The 23,842-nt window shown below is 36.9% G+C and overlaps 2 protein-coding genes across 2 annotated transcripts in view; one reads left to right on the top strand and one right to left on the bottom strand.

Annotated features, from left to right (window-relative positions):
• Positions 1-6,079: 6,079 nt before the first annotated feature.
• Positions 6,080-11,697, top strand: ERMN (ermin). The gene is made up of 3 exons (XM_007941814.1): positions 6,080-6,320; positions 6,977-7,069; positions 11,180-11,697. The coding sequence occupies exons 1-3, from the start codon at positions 6,080-6,082 to the stop codon at positions 11,695-11,697; spliced, it is 852 nt and encodes a 283-aa protein (XP_007940005.1).
• Positions 11,698-21,577: 9,880 nt separating this feature from the next.
• GALNT5 (polypeptide N-acetylgalactosaminyltransferase 5) overlaps positions 21,578-23,842 on the bottom strand; it is an 84,630-nt gene continuing 82,365 nt past the window's right edge. The window contains exon 10 of the mRNA XM_007941813.2: positions 21,578-21,718. Coding sequence (XP_007940004.1) covers positions 21,578-21,718 — 141 coding nt within the window. The remainder of the gene's footprint in view (positions 21,719-23,842) is intronic.

The raw sequence follows: 23,842 nt of genomic DNA, 5'->3' as shown, positions 1-23,842 counted from the left end.
CCAACATCATTACTAATGGAGAAAGACTCAAACATTCCACTTACAAACGGGAACCAGAGAAGGATGCCCTCTATCACCACTTATATTTAACATTGTATTGGAAGTCCTGGCCAGGGCAATAAGGCAAGAAAGAGAAATAAAAGGCATACCAATTGGCAAAGAGGAAGTAAAACTGCCTCTATTTGTGGACAATATGATCCTGTACATAGAAAACCCAAGAGAGTCAACAAAAAACTACTGGAAGTAATAGAGAGGTTCAGCATAGTGGCAGGTTACAAGGTCAACATACAAAAATCAGTTGGATTCCTCTACACCAACAAAGAGACTTCTGATAAAGAAATAAGGAAAACAATACCATTTACAATAGATACTAAAATGATAAAATATCTAGGAATAAATCTTACCAGAGACACAAAAGACCTATACAAAGAAAACTATAAAACACTACTACAAGAGACAACAAGGGCACTACATAAATGGAAGAACCTGCCTTGTTCATGGATAGGTAGACCAAATATTGTGAAAATGTCAATACCCCTAAAGCTATCTACACATTTAGTGCAATCCTGATCCAGATACCAACAAAAGTTTTTAGGGACATGGAAAAACCAATTAATAACTTCATGTAGAATGGAAAGAGACCCCAGACAAGCAGAGCACTTCTGAAGAAAAACAACAAAGTGGGAGGTCTCACACTCATGGATCTTAAAACCTACTATAAAGCCACAGTAGTCAAAACAGTATAGTATTGGTACAACAATAGACAGATAGACCAATGGAACAGAATCGAAAGTCCAGAAATAGACCCATCCATCTATGGACAGCTGATCTTTGACAAAGATCCAAAACCCATTAAATGGGGAAGAGACAGCCTCTTTAACAAATGGTGCAGGCAAAACTGGATATCCACTTGCAGAAATGAAACAAGACCCATACCTCACCCAATGCACAAAAACAAACTCAAGCTGGATCAAAGGCTTAAATGTAAAACCCAAAACTATGAAATTCATCAAAGATAAATAGGGGCAAATCTAGGAGTCCTAATTTATGGCATAAATAGACTATCAAACATAACCCAGAATGCACAGGAGGTAGAAGAGAAGCCAGATGACTGGGACTTTTAAAAAATTAAATTCTTATGCATATCGAAAGACTTTGTCAAAAGGGTAAAAAGAGAACCTACAGATTGGGAGAAAATATTTGCCTATGACATATCTGATAAAGGACTTCTCTCCAAAATCTATAGAAAACTTCAACATCTCAATACCAAAAAGACCAACAACCCAATTCAAAAATAGGCAAAAGACTTGAACAGACACTTCACTAAAGATGATATGCTGGGGGCCAACAGATAGATGAGGAATTGCTCATAATCTTTAGTCATTAGAGAGATGCAAATCAAAACAATGATGAGATATTCTCTCACTCCAGCAATAATAGCACAGTTCAACAGGACAGAAAATAACAAATGCTGGTGAGGTTGCAGAGAGATTGGAACACTTGTGCACTGCTCTTGTAAAATGGTAAAACCATTGTGGTAAACTGTATGCGTTTCTTTAAAAAACTGAAAATAGAAATACCATTTGACCCAGCAATTCCATTAGTAGGAATATATCCTAAACAGGTGAGAGGCAGAGCATGAACAGACATATGCACCACTATGTTCATCGCAGCACAATTCACTATAGCAAAGAGATGGAAACAACCTAAATGCCCATCAGTGGATGAATGGATAACCAAATTATGGTACATTCACACAATGGAATGTATGCTATGTTCAAGAGCAATGAAGGATATGTGAATCATCTCACAACATGGATGAGCCTGGAGGGCATTGTTGTTGTTGTTGTTGTATGTGCTGTCGAGTCGGACCTGACTCATAGCGATCCCTCCTTGGGTTTCCAAGGCAGTATCACTATGGAAGTAGATTGCTCCATCTTCCTTCCAAGGAATGGCTGGTGAGATTGAACCGCCAGCCTTCTGGTTAGCAGTCAAGTGCCTTAGGCACTATGCTATCAGAGCTCCTGGAGGGCATTATACTGAGTGAAATAAATCAATAGCAGAAGGATAAATAATGAGCCTATTACTATAAAAAGACAAAGAGGGTTTGCTTAAGAAAGGGAACTCACTTTGTTGGTTACCAGGGTGGGGGGGGGGAAGGGGAGGGATTAATTTTGGGCTAGTTGGGGGCCACATGCTGATGTGGGTAAGGGGAGGGATGGTATAAAAAGAGTCTGTGACCATCATGATAACATTAGAAAAAGGGAGGACACCGGATTGTGCACATAGGAGATAGACTACAGATGCTAATACTAACCAGTGTGCCTACAATACTGCATTATCATTAACACCAAACACCAGGGTACAGATAAACACATAACCATCTGAGAAGATCAGATGGGAGTCAGTGAACAGGAGTATACTCTAGACCAAGGATAGATTCAGTTGAGGCTAATCTTACATAGATACCAGTGATACAAAATGCCCACAATCCTTACAGAAACAACAGAAGACAGACATAGAGTAATCCCTTACAGACAACTAGACACTGTGGGAGAGATCCAACAGATCTACTGACTCAGGACCATAGTATTGGGGGACACCAGACTCAATTGGCACAACAAAATACATAAAAGTCTTGTTTCTCATCCTACATTGGTGAGTAGCGGCTGGAGTCTTAAAAGCTTTCAAGCAGCCTCTAAGATTCCCTAATGGTCTCCTATCGTTGGAAGTGAAGAAGAGTGCAAAAAAACAAGGAAGTTGGAAGCAATCGGCCCTAGGACATGATGGCCCTTGAGACCAGAAGAACTAGATGGTGCCTGCCTACCAATGCCAACCACTCAGGAAAGGATCAAATCTGGAGATCCCAGATAGAGTGGGAGGAAAAACATGGAACAAAATCCAAAAACTCAATAATGACCAGCATTACAAGTTGGATAGAGTCTGGTGAGACCCCCAATACTGTATGGTCCTGGGATACATTCTGGGCCTGGAATAAAACTCATTCCTGGGGGCTGGATCTCAGCCCAATAGTAAACAAGATGTACATGCAGACCACTCAACCTAGGGTGATGCACCCACATACTCTATGGAAATGTATCCCTTGGAGCAATCAACCACAGGGCACCAGAGGGACAACATTTACATGGAGGAAATGTAGGACACACAGGAGTGCATAACTATGAGGGGCACAGGTGGGAGGGGGGTTACTGGGCATGGAGGGGAGGAGACTGGGTTAGGGATGGGGATAGTAAATGGAGAGTGAAACTAAATGTACATGTAATGTTGAATGTAAAACAAACTCTGCTCTGTAAACTTTCACCTAAAGCACACACACACACACACACAGAATACCAATAAAATAATAAAATAATGAAATAAATAAATGAAGAATATACCCTTGACATACACTTTTCTTGATTTTAAACCACGCAGTATTCCCTTGTTCTTTTTGAACAACTGCTTCTTGGTCTATGTGCAAATTCCACATAAGCACAATTAAGTGTTTTGAAATTCCCATTCTTTGCAATGTTATCCATAATTTGTTATGATACACACAGTCAAATGCCTCTGCATAGTCAACAAAACACAGGTAAACATCTTTCTGGTATTCTCTACTTTCACCAAAGGTCCATTGACATCAGTAATGATATCCTCATTTCTTATTCTTTTCTGAGTCCAACTTGAATTTCTGGCAGTTTCCTGTCAACATACTTTGACAAACAGAACAATGGAACATGGATATTTACATCATTTTCTTTTCAAATCCTGCTACTCCAATGTGAATGATTCTTTCATATTTTGTTATAGATTTGATAGTGCTTGGAGAAAAAAACCCACTGCTGTGGAATTGATTCTGACTCACAGGGACCCTGTAAGTTAGAGTGGAACACCCCCATAGGGTTTCCAAGGCTTTAAATCTTTATGGAAATAGACTGCCACATTGTTCTCCCATGGAGCAACTGGTGGCTTTGAACAGTTGACCTCTTGATTAGCAGCTGAGTGCTTTAACCACTGCACCACGAAGTCTCCTTTCTCTCTTGAGAAGGTCTTAACAATCAGTCTTGTTTGATACCACACTTTGCTGGCCTTCAGGCCAGCACCCAATTGGATCTCGTGCCCACAGAAACAGTGCAGGATAGGGATGGCCTGAGGCTTCATCTACGTTGCAAACTCCTATCAGTAGGTTTAAGAGCTGTGTGATCTGGGGCAAATTTCTTAATCTCTCTGTGCTTCACTATTCTAGTCTATAAAATGGGGATAATAAAAATAATAAAGCTATCCCCTACCTCATAGGTTGTTAGGAAGATTAAATGATTTACTACTTGCCAAGCAACTAGAACAGTGCATAGTATATAAGTGTTATATAACTGTTACGTAAGTGTTAGAAAGATTTTAAATATAGGTCAACAACAACAACGAAAAGTTTAGAGTGCTGAGTAGGAAAGAATTAGTGATGCTAAGGAAGAGAGTTCTAGTAAACACTAGAGATGACTTCCATGTACATGGGAGAAGGGGATGATGCCAGAAGGACCATATATTGTCACACCTGGTAAATGATCTAATGGGTTCAGAACCAGATACAACTCTGAATGTGACATACTTGCAATTACTCTCCAACCTCTATTCTTCTTTCCTTTAGAGGGTCTGAAGTTTATTTTCTCAGAGGTAAAATGTATTAATTTATTCAACTTCATTTATTTATTTTTTTTCAGTTGAGCACCTACCTGGTTCAAAGCAGATGTTGTGTGCTAGGGATGCAGCAATATGCAAGCTAAGCATGGTTCCAGGTCTGATGAAGCTTTTGTTTTGGTGGGTAAAGAGCTATTATTACACAGGTAATTGTGCAATTAGTTATTTAATTATATGAAAAATACTCTGAAGGGTGAAGATAATGTGTAACAGGAGTCCTGTCCTAGTCCTGTGGTTCAAGGAAAGTGTTATTAAAGAAAATTACACATAAACTTAAAAGCTAAGAACTTAAAGGAACTAGTTAAACCAAAGGCTTGCCTTTGAGAAGAGAAAAGGGCATTCAAAGCAGAGGGAACAGTATAGGCAAAGGTTCCAGAATGCTTTCCTTCTGAAGAAAGACGGTGTAGTGGGTAGCGGATGTTTTACAGAATCATCACTTTCTCTCAAAGGCAGACTGTATTGGTACTATATAATTTTACAGGCATCACATAACATCAGTAAGGAATGTGGGAATTACTCTGTTTGGGACAGGGAAACCTTCATGTAGGAAATCATAGTAAGGTTTTAAAGGATGGATTGGGCTTCTGTAGACATAAATTGACTTGAGGATAAGAAGTATAGGCCAAATAAATGACTCTAAACTTTAAAATATTTTGGTTTGGCAATTTGGTAGATCTTTGTTTGATTGTTTGTTTTCTTTGCAAAAGTCCTTCCCTGGGCACCCACAAACATCCCACAAAATCTGCCACCAGAACCACTCACAATAAAGCTGTCCTGCTTACAAGTTTTGATAAGCTGTTTCGTTCTTTAATAATTAAGAAACAAGACCATTGTTCCCTACAAAATAGCTGAGGTTTTACTTAAACAAAATCTGTTTGGAAATGTTAAACTGGTTACGCAGAACTAATATGCCTCAAGGTGGTCATTCTCTTTGGATTAAAGCTGTGGAACAATTGTGGCTCCTGTTACAAGGAAAATAACAAAAGGCCATTATGAAGAGGGACAAAAATCTCTGTTCCCAGAAGGGGACTGACAAGCTGAAAGTCCCCCCTACATGCCAACACAAAAGCCTGATTGCCTAGGGTTGTTTGTTTATGTAAATCGAGAGGGTGCCATTAAATCTGCATGGAGGACTGCTAAGCAACAAAGATGATGATGATTGGCTGGATTCACACTCAGGGGCTGGTGGCAAATCTGACAGATTCTAATGCTTTTGCTCTAAACTCTGCTTGGACAATTTTAAGAAAAGAAGTTTGTTACTACATATTAAAGTAAAATTTCTTTATTCTTAGAGTAGGAGTTGAAATTATAGGAGTTGAAGGCAAGAGAATTTATCTCATCAACGATCTGCTCATTCAGTTTCTCCAAATCAGACTCAGCTGTCATCATGACAGATGTTCCAGTGACATTAAGTGGAGCTGAGTGTAATGGGGATGCACCACCTGAAAATGGGCAAGAACCAATCACTACAAAAATGGATGAAGCGACTAATGCAGATGGCACCCCAACATACTACAGGACAGACCCTAGTCTTGAAGATGTACCCATAGAAGAAAACCAGGAGGAAAGTGAAAAATCACAAGGGACCCTGCTACTCAACTGGTCTATGGATGAGAAATTCCTCAAAGGTAAAGTACCTTTGTGTTCCTCAATTTGCTTGTTTTGGTTTGTAAACTCACTCAGTTTCATAAACTGTTGTAACAGGAATGAACTGGACATCAAAAACAAAACAAAACAAATAGCACCTTATTTTACTGAGGCCGCATAGTATAAGGACTAATCCTCTGCCTTGGTGCAAATCTGGAATTATCTGTTTGATAGCTCTGTGATACCAGACAGCATTCCCAGCCTCATAAAGCCTCAATTTTCACTTTAGGAAAAAGCAGAACAGTAGTACCTACATTCAGAGAGTTGTTGTGAGAATTTAGAAAATTCATATATGCTGTCTGAATGTACTAAGTGTTGGTTAAATATTAACTATTGTCAATAACAGTAGAAAATTTTTATTATTATGAACAGTCTCATTGTTTGAACAAGGAGAATTCAGGCCTTCAAATTCTTCTAAATATATCAGAAAATGTCTGAATAATGGTTCTGTATTTTATATCAATTTAAAAGAGATTATTATTATGCCTATTAATAAATGGAACCAATGAAGAAATGAGTCAGTAATTTTCAGTCATCAAAATTAAAATTGAAATCTACCTAGAGTCTAAGTTGATCATTTATTTACCCTCAAGTTATTTAAATGTTTAAATATAAATGTTGTGTCTTTTCCCCCCAGAAAAACCAGAAGACGATGTCTTTATTGTTCATAAGGCTATCACAGATCTTTCTCTCCAAGAAACGAGTGCTGATGATATGACCTTCAGAGAAGGTAACCGGAACTGCCATTTTGTACACAGAAATTTTCTGAGTGAATATGAATGACAGTTTTTGCATGGGATGTTGTGTGACTGTGAGGTTACAAAAGCGTTCCACCCAATACCTTCAACAATGTACCCACTGCTGTGGGCAGATAAAGGAGTCTTGACTTATCTGCCTGTTCCACCTTAAAAAGCATTCCAGATGGTTTAAGACGAGGCTGCATAGATTACTACAGCTGATTGGCATGATTTGACCTAAGGATATGTCTCTGATTAAGTTAGTCCACTATGTCAACATTTCTTTTTAATTTGATGTTTCCAAATCTGTGTCAGGCACCTTGTGAACTGTCAATGTCTTAAAATGGGTTTTCAAAGAAGTCTACCATTGACATGTAGTTTAAAGTAATCTTAAAAACTGACTAACTCACTGCCATTGAGTCCAATCCAACTCATAGTGACCCCTCCTTGGGTTTCCTAGGCAGTGTCTCTATGGAAGTAGATTGCCAAATCTTCCTTCTGAGGAGTGGCTGGTGGGTTTGAACCACCAGCCTTCTGGTTAGCAGTCAAATGCCTTAGGCATTGTTGTTGTTGTTGTTATGTGCCGTCGAGTCGGACCCAACTCACAGTGACACCTCCTTGGGTTTCTGAGGAGGTTGTTGTTGTTGTTGTTGTTATGTGCTGTCGAGTCGGCCCCGACTCATAGCGACCGCTCCTTGGGTTTCCGAGGCAGTATCACTACGGAAGTAGGATTGCCCAACCTTCCTTCCGAGGAGTGGCTGGTGGGTTAGGCATTACCCGTAAGAAAATGCTAGATTTTTGATGTAAGCCCCAAATATTTACCTAATTCTTGTAAAAAAAAATCTCCTAGGGTGATAACGTTAATTGTGGTTGTGTCCTTTCAGAAAATGGGAAAACAAAAAGAACACGGGCTTTTAAGTGAGTACATTTGATTTAAAATAAACTCTATGGAGTAAGAACCATGAATTCTTTAGATGTCTGTTCTCAAAAGATGTCTACATTCAGTTTCCAAATAAAGTGCAAAGTAAAATCTATTTATTAATATTTATTTTTTTTATCTTTTAGCCATAAACATCTTATCTCAAAAGTGAAGTCAGGTTGTTAAGATCTAGCTCATTTAGTTTGATTAATATCTGGGGAGTTACAGACAAAATATTGAACAGATGATGGTTGAAATATTAGAACATCACACAAAATAGTATATGCCAAGTAATATGTGATTGGCAATTTCCTGCATTTGTTCCCTGTGCAGGGACACCTCTCACTCTGGGTCTATTTACCATTCAGTAGCTCATTGGATAGACACTTAAGGAAGAATTTAGTGAGCAAAAGTCATTGTCAAATTTTTACATTTTGAGAGAAAATTTATGACTTGCTGTTGTGTGCTGTCAAGTTGATTCTGACTCACAGTGACCCTGTAGGACAGAGTAGAACAGTCCCATAGGATTTCCCAGGATGTTATCTTTATGGGAGCAGACTGCTGAGTGTTTTCTCCTGCTGATGGGTTCAAACTACAAATCTTTTGTTTAGTGGCCAAGCACTTAACCATTGTGCCACCAGGGCTCCTTTAATAAAATTAAAACCAGAGAACCAAAAGCAAACTCCTTACCATTAAGTTGATTTAGACTCATAGCGACCCTGAAGGACAGAGTAGAACTGCCCTCAGTTTTGAAGGCTGTAAATCTTTATGGAAGCAGGCTGCCATAGTGTTCTCCCATAACAATTGTTGGGTTTGAACCAGAGAGTTCTTAGCAGCTGAATGCTTTAACCGCTGCTGCTGCTGCTTCTTTTTTTAAAATAAGATTTAACCTTCATTAAATGAACTAAATAACCACTTTGTCCTAATCTTTATGCTTTCAATGTGTCAAGTTCTCAGAGGCAGCAATCTCAATATTCCAGGTAGTGCCTCTGTCAAATTTCTGATCAGAAAATCCACTGTATGCAACAGTTTTCTAGAATAAAGTATCACACTTTGGCTGATTAAAGAATGAAAGAAGTCTGGATTTTTAGAGTGAGTTTCATCAGATAATTTTTCCCTGAGTTAATACTTTCTTATTAGAAGAAGCATATGTTTTTCCTGGATGATAGATAGGAGCATAGATTTTGGTGCCTTTTATTTTCACAATGGCAAACAGCTATATAATCTTTAAAGAGAATACTCTCAGATTAAAAAAAAATATTGTGATGGTAAAAAATATTGAGGAAAAAATGTAACTTAAACTCTAGAAATAATTTCATGTATGACAACCCCATGCTTGAGTCATGAGTATGAGCAAAAAGTTCAGTTTCTTTGGATCTTGTGGAAAAGACAAAACAGAAGGTATCTTAAGATTATAACAAATGCTCAACAGTGTACTTATTTCAAATGTAAAGAACATTGACTTGGCACTAACAATCTGGTAAGAGTTATGTGTAAGTAGCCAGAGGTGTTAATCCCGGTGTATACGCTTCTTTCTCTGCAAGTTTACAATAAAATTTCAAGAGCTGGGGAAATGAAAAGAGCAAAATACCTAGGATGTAAATGGATTTGTGAACATCTTTTCTGTGATTATAGAAGATTGTAAACCAAACTCAAACCAAACTCACCGCCATGGAGTTGTATCTGACTCATAGCGACCCCTCCTTGAGTTTCCCAGGCAGTATCACTACAGAAGTAGATTGACCAACCTTGGAAGTGGATTGCCTAACCTTCCTTGGGAGGAGTGGCTGTTGGGTTTGAACCGCCCGCCTTCTGGTTAGTGCTTAAATGTCTTAGGCACTACACCACCAGAGCTCCCAGAAAGGGGAAGGGCAAAAAGCAACATTGCCTTTCACCTTATTTATAGGCTCTTATAAGGAAGGTTGGGCAGTCTACTTCTGTAGTGATACCACTTTGGAAACCCAAGGAGGGGTCGCTATGAGTAGGATCAGACTCGATGGCCCTGCATGTGTGGAAAGAGAATGGTGAGCCCAAGCCTAATGAGGGATAGAACCCAGAAAACATTTTTGAATCATGTATGCTATGGACCAAAGTTTACCACAAAAATTCTTTAGAGTTAAAAGCCCAGGGAACAAACTCTGTTGTTGTTGTTGTTGTTATGTGCCGTCGAGTCGGACCTGACTCATAGTGACCCCTCCTTGGGTTTACAAGGCAGTATCACTATGGAAGTAGATTGCTCCATCTTCCTTCCGAGGAGTGGCTTGTTTAATACATATTATTGATAGTATACTGATATGATCTGTTTAAAACTGGAAATTGCCATAAATTAAGCCTTTTAGAAGTCACTACATGGTACCAAAATTTGTCAGTCACCTAGACTTGAGCGATATGTCTAAAACAGCAAGCTAACCTATCACTATGCAGATAGGACTTCAATGTGAACCTTAAATCTTGCCTCTCTTGAAATCCATGGTGAAGCTTACACTATATTTGTGTGCTTTGGCGGGCTTAGTGCCTAGGTTAGTACAGTATATGGCTCTGAACGTCTGTGGCCCTCTGCTTCTCCTGCATAGCTGGCTATTTTAGGTTAATTCTGAGAAGCACAGTGGCAAATTCTGAGCGTGCTACCTGAGTATGACCAAACACCAGCAGTTGGTCTTACTATTGGGACAAAGCCTTTTTTTTTTTCCCCTTGAGGCACCTTTTTAATTTTACTTGAGGAATGTGAGTGTGTGTGTGTGTATATGTGTGTATGGGTATATAAAATTAGATCCAAATATTTTATTTTACATATTCATATATTGAGTTGTGACAGACGGATTTTTTTTTTTAAGTATGTCTCTGGGAGCACAAGTCTCATTACAAATAATAATCCACAAAAAAAGAGTTTTATAATCAAATGAATTTTGTTGGCTTCTTTCTTGGAGTTACAATATCCATAAGCATTTTAAAGGCCTGATAACTTCTGAATAAGTTAATTTAACTGCATTTAATATAGTATTTCCCCAAACTAATTTGACTGGAAAGCCTTTCTATTGTGTAAAAAAAAAAAAAATTAGTAATCCACAGAATAATATCTCATAAAACACATGTTGGGAAATTCTTGTCCAGAAAAGTAGTTTGGAGAATAATAGGTGGCTATTTTGGAGTCTCTACATCTCACTACCAATTGATTTTGCTACAGGGCATCAGTGGAAGAAGATTCCTTTGAGCAGCAATAACCAAGAAACAATTAGACAGAAGGAAAGGAGTTTTGAAAAACCTCTAGAAGAAAGAGAAGACGGGGACAGTAAAAACAAAGCCTACGAGGCAACTGAAATTGAGTGGTTGGGATTTCAGAAACCTAACCAAGTTGACATGTTGCATTCTAAACATGATGAGGAGCAAGAGGGTTGGGATGAAGAAATTAATAATGATGATGATGATTGCCATGATGATGAAGATGAAGTTAGAGTGATAGAATTTAAGAAAAAAAATGAAGAAGGCTCTCAATTAAAAGGTGAAGGGGATGCAAGTGAAGACTCCCCCCTAAGCAGCCCCAGTTCCCAACCTGTGACACCAGATGAGCATCCAACTTTAGGGAAGAAGAATGACATCTCCAGAAATGCTTATTCAAGATACAATACAATATCCTATCGCAAAATCAGGAAGGGGAACACCAAGCAAAGAATTGATGAATTTGAATCCATGATGCATTTATAAACTAACTGGAACTGAGAAATTCTCATGTCTACTGAAGCAAAAGCTAATTATCATTTCCTGAGATGCACCTTTGGATGCATTATTTGAGTCATTCCTTTTAAAGACATGGAAACTTACTCTCGGTTTCACTGTTGAATAATGTGGAAATAACGCTAGACAGCATTTAGTCTGGTAATCTTATATCAAGAGAGATTAAATTCATTCTAGGGCATTTGCTTTTTACAATTTCACTAATACAGCATTACGTAACAAACACCAAATGGTCAGTGCCACTGGGGGACTCTGCCATGATTTGGATTTAAAGAGGTTAATGCTGGGAAACGTAGTCATCAAGTGAAAAAGATGACTACCTGAATGATGCCGATCATTCTTTTGATGTCTTTCTTTGTATGCATTGGCAGTGACGGAAAATCTGCTCTTAAACCTCTCTTACTTTTAAACATGGTTTTATAGACTGGCAATACATTTTCCAGATGCTTTTTCTTTCTTGCTCTCTTCAAGAAGATCGATTTTATGTGGTTTTCCTTGGCATCTACAGAGTAAAAATTCTATAGGCCTCCTCCCTAGGTGTTACCATTCATTGCATTTTTCTCAGTGCAAGGGCTGAGCAATTGTCAGCAGGGAGAGTTCTGTTTGCTAAATGTTGGCTTTATGCTGTCAAACTGAATTAAACCCATTGTGAGTTAGATACAAAGGAGACACTAGAAAATTACTGGGCAATAGACTAAAGAGTTATAGTCCATACTTTCATTTCTGTGGCTGAAAATAAAATCTTGTCTACACCAGTTAAAGTCATTAAAAATGAAAACGACAGCTTTATCACGCTTTTAAGAAAATGCCCCTCTCTCTGTATTACCATCCTTTCCCTTACTAACAGCTTCTCAGAATAATTTTCTTCCTTAGAAACCTGAGACAACTCTAGTCATAACTGTACTAGTCACTATGGAAGTGGAAATAATTATCTTAGAATGTTTTCAAAGTAGAGTATAAGTATGTATTTTTAGGACAAAGCTCTGTTAGTTGTTGGGAATATATAATTTACTGGACTTCAGCCCAAATCTAGATGTTTAAAAATATGCTTGTGGAGTGTCATTCAAACCAATATGTCAAATATTGTGTATTTATGAAAATGGAGAGTGTATTTATATTCTTCATAGATAGTTTGTTCCACAGTTTTTCATTTCATGCTTCCATATATATAATCCTGAACTTTCTGTCACCACAGTTAAAGATATTTTTGGCCCTGCAAATAAAAAGACAATTCCTTATTGTCTAAATGTAATACAGTCATTGTACTATTCAACCCTTTGTTTATTTCCTTTTCATTTTGTGAAAAATCCTGGGTTAGCCTTTCTTAGATTATTGCTTATTTATGTGTGACGAATCCCACCCATTCTAATGGCAATTTCCTTTCATTCATCCTGGTCATATTATACGTTTCCACAGTATCATGTACTCTTAGTTGAATTTTTTAAGACTCAATTTTGATGTCAGGATTCTATTTCCTCAGAGAGCTTATAAATGGACTTAATAAAAGTTCTTAATCAATACAGAACCTAAAGATCTGATTCTTCACAATACAAGTTTTCCGAATAAAGCCAAAGTCTTTACTGATAACATCAGGTGAAAGATTGATTCACTAAGACAATTTCTTGATTAATTTAGATCTTCTAAATCTTTCCACCTGGAGAGCCAATTTTCTTTTTTGGATTACTGATAACCCTTACAATTTTCTACTTAACTTAAATCACAGTATGTAATTGTACCATATTGTTAACCCACCACTAATACAACATGTATTTTGAGTTATTCCAGCAAAGGTGATATATTCCTGTAGAACTTTAGTAGAGTGGAAGTAAGTTTATGGCCTTCTGGCAAGGCAAGCCAGTTCTTATGGGGTTTTAACACATAGCAACCTGGCTTGGGCCCCACCCCCCTGCAGCTTTGTGTGCTTGTCAAATGATTAATGAATTTGGAAATATTTTGTCAATGAAGATTATTTTAGGGTGTGTTCAATTAGTGAGTATTTAATGCTCATGGATAAAGCAATGTAGTTGCAAAAGAGCACTGAAATTATTTTTTGTCATTGGTGCCCATTGCCCAATACTGCCATCTTATATCAAGGCCATAGATTAAGTGACCTTCAGTGACAGGATGGTGATAGATGGCTGTTAGATTCTTTTTAACTTAGGAAAAACAAAGGTCTGGTTCAGATTGCATGGAGACATTTAAAATGTTTGAAACTCATGTGAGAAATTATGAAGAACTCAAACTGGTCATTCAGATTTACCTGACCATTTATGGTTCAAGTTTCAGGGGTGGTAAAAAGGGCTCTGGTACCTGGTAGAAGTAAGAATTGATTTATTTTGGGATTGCTGATATTTTCTTACATTGATTTTTTGTTTTTCTTAGTTGCAGGGTGAATAAGAATTAATAACAGCTCTATTTCTGTGACACTACAAATGTGTACTTTGAATACACAGAATATGCCAGAAGATATTTGTTAACACTTTAAATAAAGAAATACTGTGTCCAACTTGCTCTCAAAAAGTTTGTGTCCTTGTTTGTTGTGTCTAGACTTTATTTTATTTACTTGCATTTTGAAATGTAGAACTCTTGCATATCAGTAGCTAATAAGACCATCAATGAGAGACTCTTTCGAAATCAAGAGACCATCCCATTTTAATTCATTTGTATTATTCATTTTAAAAAGTTCTTAAAATGTTTGTATTCAGCTTTTGAAATTGCAAAAATATTTTCCAGTAAATAGATATATAATGTACATGGAAATTTTCTATATTTTTTATAGGATCTGAGGTATTATTTTAGAGGCTTAACTCCAACTACTTGAAAAAAAAAAATATATATATATATCTTTGTAGTCATCAAGGTAATACATTTAAACCTTGGTGACACTTTCATGGCAATTATTTCTGCCTATTTACATGGATAGTACTTTTGGCATATTTTCAAATGTAGAACAGACATTTAAGTTTTTCAAGGTGATAGGAAAAATACTTAAAATAAGTAATAATAGAAAATTATGGAAAAGCATGAAACACCAGAGTATAATAAGGAAGAAATATGTTTGATCACATGAGAAAGACAGCCACTTCTTTTAAAGCCTGAACTTTTATTGCTCTACCAAGAGGGCTATAAAAAGTAATGTCAAAACTTATAGTAAACATTTGCCAATATTAGAATATCAGATAGTAACAGAACACAATAAATATGAAGACAATAAATAAAAATGTTTATACAATTCATGAAGAACATGAAGTGATTAGGCCATACAATCAACACAGACACAATGACATGACTACTGAGGAGCAGCAGAAATCTTCCAGATAACATGGCAACTACAAAATCAAAGGGTAACTTCTAGTTACTTACTGCCAGCTCTGGAGGAATTTTGGAAATGAGTTTGAAAAGTCATCTGGATTTATATCCAGAAATTTAAAGTGACGTATTTAGCTCCTTTTTTTAAAATAATAACTTCAGCTTATCCGGCAGAAAAATTAGTACTTAAAAATGTTCAAATAAACTCTAAATTATATTATGTTCCATAATTTCAATGTAGTTCTCCCACTAACAAGTGTTTATCAGCAAATCAATAATAAAATTCATTAATATGATCTTGATCTCCACTTGTTTTAAAGCCTACTTGCTATAACAATCAAAATTAGAAAAATTTGGGTGGCTATTTAAAGAAGAATTAAGCCATATGCATAATTCTAAACTAAGTAACCAATGTCTTGACAATTTAGAGTTGGATTACTCCTTTGAAATCTAGAAAAGAGTTTCCAGGGTACCTCAAATGTAGTCCACTTGTGACACTTCTGTCCAGAAGCCCAGATGTAGTCAAATATATATATACTTAAAAGAGGGTTAAAAATATTTCAAATATTCTTAATTTTCTTTACGTTTTAAGTAGAAGCCCCCAGTTTTTCTTTTTCCCAATTCAATGTATCAAATGAAGAAATTATAGATACAAGTTGATGAAGACTGATACATTTTTAAGTTGTCAAGTAAAGACAATCTGTGTGTGATATAAAAAATAAAAAATTAGTTCTAACTTCTAATATAAAGGCTTGATTTTTATAGATATATATGACCAGCATCCTTGAATTGGCAAATATCATCTATCATTCCACAATGTACAAAACCTTTTTTAAGGAAAATTACTTGTTACTTACTTGATGGTAACAGTCATCATCAGAATCTCAACATGTTTAAAGTTGCTCTATTTGTTGGAAAATGAGAAATTTTTATTATTTTTTTTGTGTGTTTGCAAAGCAAAGATTCATATAAATTTGCAAAGAGATCTTAATTGGAATAGTAGCTGTGAGATTCAAAACCAAAACCAAATCCAATGCCATGGAGTTGATTCCAACTCACAGAGATACTTATAGGACAGAGTAGAAATAATTTCCCCAGAGTTTCCAAGGCTGTAAATCTATATGGAAGCAGACTGCCTCATCTTTCTCCCACAAAGTGGCTGGTTGGTTTGGTTTGAACCTTTTGATTGGCAGCCAAATACCTTAAACACTGCACTACCAGAGCTTCTTTAGATCAGAAAGGGGCATTGAACCTGCTTAGTGTGAAAACAAAGGCGTTACATCTGCTTAGTGTGATGATATTTTTTTCTTTCTTTTAGATTCAGGCACCACCACCACTTGAAATACCATTCATTAAGCCTCATCAGGGATATACGATGCTTAATATAGATTATTGAACCCTTAATATGAAATAGTTATTTGCTAAAAATAAGTATTTTGTACAATAACTTTGGTTAGTGTTCATTTTCTAATTTTAAGACATTTTGATCTGAGCAGTTGTTGAGTAACCCATGCAAAAGTAGTTACAAAAGTACTATGGTGACAATCTACTCAATGAAATAAAGTTAAAAGTTGTAATTTGTGCTTTAAATCAAAAGATTCTTTATATTTTCATTTTCCAATTTAGGAATTTGTCAGCTTTGCTTAGTGTTCCAAGAAAGAACTGGTTCTACTATTTACAGAGAAACAACCTCCTGCATGTCCACTTCTACCTCTCATATTTCTTCCAGGAGATGATTAATAATAACACACATCAAGCCTTTAGGTCAAGGAGACAGATTGTAGCAAAGCAGGTGTAGGTAGCTACACTCAAGCCTATACTTGAGTTGTTGAGTAGATGGGCCCAGACTCTACTTACTATCTATAAAGCATCATGACCAGAGGTTTTGACTCCACCTCATCCTGTGCATCAATAATCTGCAATGAAGGGACTTTAACTGACTCCACCTGAGTTGACTGCCATACACAAACACACACACACTCTACTCTTCACTTATCAAATATATTACTATCAAATATTTTGCATTTATGACAAGAGTGAAAAATATATCATCCAACTATTTTGCACATTAATGACATGCATCTGGCAGTATTGAATGTTGAGATATTAGATGCAAGTAACTCTGGCTGTGATGGTTAAGGTTATGGGTCAACTTGGCTGGACCATGATTTTCAGTGGTTTGGCAGTTATGTAATGATATAATTTGGCAGTTATGTGATGATGTAGTCATCCTCCATTTTGCAATCTTTTGTGGTCATTCTCTATTTTCTCATAATGCTGATTTTTGCAAGATGACCTGGCCTTTGGAATCTAACAACGTCAATAGCTAAGGGGTATCTGTGTGTGTGTGTGTGTGTGTACACATATAAAAGAATCATAGCAGCATGGCCAGTTTACCAAATGGTCAGTCATCTTCTGGTCTAAATAATGGAGAAAATGAAACCCGCCCCCTCACTAAATTGTGCAGAGCAGTGAGCACATATTGTGCCTAGTAGGTTATCAATCATAACTGGGTCCCTTCCATTTCCCTATCATCCTTTGTAATTTCCTTGTTTTTGACCAAGATAATGGGACCTTCATCTGAAGCATAATTTATTTTCTGCTTTCTGAATTTGGAAGTTGAATTACAGATGTTAGAACAAGTAAAGATGGTACAATATGGTGCATCTCAATCCCATTCTCTTGCATGAAGGCCCTTTGAAACTTACTTGAAGGAATTAATGAAATCTAGGTTGACTGGCAAAATTGAATTCCTATAGGCTGTAACTAATGTCCTTCTATGATCCCTAAGCTGATGCCTGAAGCAAGGTGTTTTAATATCTAAGAGAATGTTTCTAATTTGGTGTGGTGAAGCTAACAGTACTTTGTGATCATGGCCCGTGGTGGTTTGTATCCCTGTGAATGACAGCCTATTGAATGTCAGCAAGCAGAATTGGGTAAATTTCATGCTGTTGATAAAATGTGATTGTACCAAACAACAGCTGTGCCATCATTTAGGGGAGTGGAGTGGAAGCTCTGGGTAACTGTGGGAAAGAGAAAGGAATTCAGTACACTGATAGTCTCAGAAACACTCTAATAGATGGTTTAGTAAGTTATCTTTTGGTCAAATAAACCCAGTCAAATATTATCAAGATTACCAGTATGTTCCAGGTAACACGACAAATAGATAATTTTCTAAAAGACAATAATCAAGTCAATCTAAGAAAATTTTTAAAACCCCAATAATACAGCTCCCTGTTGAATCTAGGGCTGTTAGGGTTCTCATGTGTACCATCCAGGATTATCGTGACAAGTACCAGAACACATAGTATCATTTATGCCTTTAATAAAGTTTTCTGAAAATAAAAGTGTTGGAAAATTTTGGTAGTGGATTTAACAATTAGTTAATACTCTCCTGGTTAGGCCCATAGCAATGCCTAACTAATGATTAGATCCTTGTATAGAATAACTGAGCAAATACATGGTAAAAAGTGTTTTTAAAATTCTATCCAAGAACAAATATGTGATGTATGAAAACAATCCTTTGTTATACTGACAATAAAGATTAAAAAATAGCTTCATATAATATGCTCACCAAGGTAAAGTCAGGAAGAGCATATGCTGAGGAAACCATAGAACATTCTTTTGAGAAAAACATTCAAATTCTTCCAGCTGGTATACCTAAAGGTAAGTGTATAATGTATTCATCCAAAATATCATTTATCTTTTTCTGAACAGAGTTGATGGAACAGTTGCTCTGAACAGTTTTCTTTGTGGAAACTATTTTTGGGTATAAAGATATTCTATAGACTAAGGTAAAACCCTTTAACCTTTTTCATTTATTAAATAATTACAGGAAGCACCTGGTATATTCAGGTTGGTCAGTAACTCAACTAATCCTTTGGCAACTTGCTTGTGCTCCCCCCCCACCATATAGTTGCCATATAGGCTATTTTGATAAGTATTATCTCATTTTTCTGGTGGCATAGTGCCTCAGGCATTTGACTGCTAACCAGAAGGCTGGGCAGTTCAAACCCACCAGCCACTCCTTGGAAGGAAGTTTGGACAATCTACTTTCATAGTGATACTGCCTTGGAAACCCAAGGAAGGGTTGCTATGAGTCGGATCCGACTCGACTGCAGTGCATTTGGTTTTGGTTTGGTATCTCATTTTTCAGGCATTCTCTTAACTGAAATGTCATCTATATGAATAAAATAAAATAACTCTGCTTTTGTATACTTAATTGGGAATTAAAATGTAAAATAGGAAGTCAGAATTAAAGATGCCCAGTTTTACTAATTGTTCAACAGAAAGTAGGTTTGATTATAGTAATAAGCATATAGGGAGGCTATTCTTTGCAAGGGGAAGGGAAAACTGGTGGTTGAATGGCAAAATTCACACCTTCCATACATGTGGAAGAATCAGGTTTGAGTTGTGGCCAGTGGACTTTTTGTGCAACCACCACTTGTCTGTCTGTAGAGGTTTGCATGTCAGTACGATAGGGAACAAATTTCAGTAGAGACTAAAATTGTCTAGAAAGAAAGACCCCAGGAAGAAAGGCCTGGTGATCTGTTTCTGAAAATCAGCCAAGGAAAGTCCTATCGATCACAGCTGTCTGATCCGCAGCCAGTCATATGGATGGTGCAGGACTGGGCAGGGTGGCATTCTGTTACATATGGAGTTGCCATAAGCTGAGGCAGACTCAACTTGAGGGATGCTAACAACAACAAATCTTTAAGAACACACTCCAGCAAAAAGATTTACGGGTCCCTTTCTTAGGAGTCCTATGAAGCCGATTTGCTTAGGCCAGTGGCCTGTGATGGTGGAATGAGCACGGTCTCTGAAGACTCAATTACTGATTCTGGTTCTCTCACTAAGTGGTGTGGCATGATATTTGGACAGTAGTTTGTCTTCTGGGCATTTTTTTTTTCTTTTACTAAAATGAATGTAAAGGATTTTTTCTAGTATATATAAAATTGGCATACTTAAGATCACAAGCTGTATTTGAATCAGTGAAATATTTCCTGTGACTTTTTCCTAAAATTGTCAGTGTTGTCATTGGGCCCACAGCTAGCACTTTGACTCTTATTTTTCAAACTTTCCTTCTTTGGCCAGACTGGGACAGTTTTTTCCTGACCCTCTCTTCCTGATGCTTGTTGACCTCATTGTCCTCCTCTTTCATTATGTTTCCTTTCCTTATTTCTGCTTTGAAATCTTTCATAGCCAATTTTTAGAATACTTTATCACTGTGATTGCTGCTAAATCTTAAATAGTAATTTACTAGTGTCATACAAAAGAAACGTAATACTTTTCAGTACTCTATTTCCACTTTATTTATTTTGACTCCTTGGGTTTGGTCCCACTTTAAAGTTTGTTCAATGATTAAATTACTTTTTGTTACTACAACGTGTTGTGACCTTTAGCTCTTTATTCTTTTTTCAATATCCATATAAGTCTAGGAAGTTGCTGGTGCAGATTTTTTTTTTTTAAATTTTTTAAAGGTTTAAAAGCACAAAATAAGAAGTTGAAGCAATGCTTGTACTTTGAATTGAAGAAGCATTTGAAGGTCTCTTCTCAGATTGGGAAAAGACTTTAAGTGGTAATCTAGATTGAACTCTACCATCCATATCAATACATTTCAAAAAGTTAGGCAGACATATATGTAGGGTACAAATACTTCACCAAGGTGACAGCTGTGCATTTCTGAGGTCTTCTTGCCATAGGAGCTCGAGTAGTTTTTGGTGATTAAAAAATAACAAAGAACTAGGTTTTCATTGATTATAGCTACTTATGTACCTAAAGAGCTGGTTTCTATCAAACACAGCCCCAATGAGTATTGCTGTGCTTCCGTAGTGCTTCTGTTTCAATTTCCAGTGACCTGTTAAGACTACACGGGGAAAATTTGCAGGGTGAGTTCCAGAGGGGGTGGGCGCTTAAGAGGTGATTAAAAAGGCTACACAGTTCTGAAGAAGGACTCTAGTCCAAAGTTGAACTGCTTCTTTGAGTTATCTTTTTGTGTCCCAAATATTGTGACATTTCAATCTTCCATTCAGACTCTATTGAAATTGAAAATTACCACTGAGATATACAGTCCCCATAGTTTACTGTTATTTTTACAGTATCTAATGGGTTTATTGGGAGCTCGGGTGGCACAGTGCCTAAGGCTTTTGACTGCTAACCAGAAGGTTAGTGGTTCAAACCTGCCAGCCACTCTTCAGAAGGAAGGTTGGGCAATCTACTTTCGTAGCGATACTGCCTCAGAAGCCCAAGGGGGGGTCGCTATGACTCGGATCCATTTTTTTTTTTTTTTTCTGAATGGGTTTATTAGGTCCCTGGGTGGTACAAATTCTTTGTGCTTGGCTGCTTATTGAAAAAGTTTGGCAGCAATGTGGAAGAATGTCCTGGTGTCCTGCTTCTGCAAAGATGACAGCCATGAAAACTCTGTGGAGCTCAGTTGTACTCTGTAGCATATGGGCTCGCCTTGAGTTGGAATTGACTTGACAGCAGTGGGTTTGGTTTTTGGTTTTAATAGGTTTACTAGAAAAAAAAAATTAGTTCCTCTTCAATCTTCATAATATTTTTCAAATTTCCACTTTTGATTTGGCTTCATTGGGTCACAAGGAGCTGCCTTCAAGGTCTTCTGAGGAAAATTGCCTTCTAAGCATAGCAACTGATGATAGTTTTCAAAAACAATGTGATTCACCTGGAGAGAAAGGGAATCTGGGAATGAGTCACAGACTGAATTTGACAACTGAGATGTAAAGGAATGGAAACTATTACAAATAAAAGATAATTACATTTTTGATTCCTTAGGAATTCTAAACAAAATAAATAATACAAATACAGGCTTTGGAAAGTATTAAGTTTGTCTCTGCCTCAAACTAAGTTTTCATATTTCTCTATGGTATGAGAATTTTCAATTCATTGGAAAGTAAAAGATGAATTTTCTGACAGTACAGCTGATAATAATATTATTTAACGGGACTAATTCTAGATGATATTTACTATATTTGGTGAATGATTGATACCTCATTGATAGTGGTAAAAAAGACAAATGAAAAACCACATACCATCATAAAAACTGATTAAGTTCTTAATTAATCCAGGACTTAAAATGCTAATTTGTTTTATAAAATTCTAGAACATGCTTTTTATTTACAAATTCTCTACCATAATCTTAGATAGTAACATTCTGCCTGATGTTCAGAAAATGCAGATGTCATTAGAAAAATAAGTCAAGGGTATTTCAGAGGTTCTATTATTTGTAATATATGTATCAGTGGTGCATTTGGCTGCTAATCAAAAGGTTGGTGGTTCAAACCCACCAGCCACTCTCTGGGAGATAGATGAGGGAGGCTGCTTCTGTAAAAATTTATAGGCTTGGAAACCCTATTGGGCAGTTTTACTCCATCCATAGGGTCACTATGAGTCAGAACTGACTCAATGGTTGTGGTTTTTATTATTATTGTTGTTTGTAATATTTATTGAATCTCTAAGCGATGGTAGATAACCTACTTAGCACTTGCTCATGACTTCATAATTTTTCCATCTATAAATCCTTTCAATTATGCATGACTTCTTAAAAGATATTAGGGAGCTCTGGTGGCATAGTGCCTAAGGCTTCTGACTGCTAACCAGAAGGCTGGCAGTTCAAACCCACCAGCCACTCCTTGCAATGAAGACTGGGCAATCTACTTCTGTAGAGATACCGCCTCAGAAATCCAAGGAGGGGTCGCTGTGAGTTGGATCTGACTCGACGGGATTAATTATATACATATTTAAAAGACTTAAAATATTTATCAAACAGAATGACTATCATAATTATTTTCAAGGTGTTTCTGCAAAAACACTGTCACTCTTGCAGGACTTTGGAGATATGCTGCTAGAGTATGCTCAAGGAGCTGGCCTTGAGCAAAATCATTCTGGATGATTATTTACAATGCTTTGCAGGTAGGTTATAAAGAGATAACTAAATGCAGGACATGCAGGAGTGCATAACTATGAGGGGCACAGGGGCGGGGTTTACTGGGCAGGGAGGAGAGGAGACTGGGTTAGGGTTGGGGATGGTAAATGGGGAGTGAAACTAAATAAGTAAAAAACAAAAACAAAAAAAGAGATAATTAAATAACTTGTCCCTAGCCAAAGACACTTGCTGCAGGAATCAGTGGTAAAAACAAGTGGATGGACACACTTTCTGTGTGCACCTGTAAGACTATTTTCTCTGAGGTGGCCACAATCAAAAGCCCAAAAGCATATCTGGAGGGCTGACTTAGAGAATACGTTTTACTTTCCGATTCAGAAGTGTATAATTTTAATAAGCTTTTGGTAACCAGGGTCAAATTCACTCTTCCCTCCCTCCCTCCATGAAGTTCCCAACTCTTACTCCTTTCTAAATGGAGAGACATGTTGCTATTATCCATAGTGATATTCTCAATTTCTTTTGTTCTTTAAGATTACATGTCTTGGGGGGAACTGAGGAGGTTTAGTCTAAATGCTACTGAAAAAATGAAGACAAAAGGAAGTCAACTGCCAAGATACTCATCCACTTAACACCCAGAAGCATCTAAAGCTAGAAGGTCAGAAATGAAGGCAGAAGGCAGCTACGTAACATATCACAAAGTCATGGACACAAATAAGGCAGAGGAACAGCTTTCTAATCTGGGCTAACTTAGCTCAATTATCTTCTTTATCAAATAAACTTAATATCTAAGGCGATCAAAGTTGGGTCTGTATAAAAAACAGCTAATTAAGACAAGTTCTCAGTAGGGCCAAACCAATCTATAAATAAGCTCTATATGATTTAATGGCTCTGCTCCCCAAAATTTTC

Source organism: Orycteropus afer, unplaced genomic scaffold (assembly GCF_000298275.1).
Source record: "Orycteropus afer afer isolate SDZICR_OR568_19922 unplaced genomic scaffold, OryAfe1.0 scaffold00084, whole genome shotgun sequence".
NCBI lineage: Eukaryota > Metazoa > Chordata > Mammalia > Tubulidentata > Orycteropodidae > Orycteropus > Orycteropus afer.
This window is presented reverse-complemented; position numbering and strand designations above follow the sequence as displayed.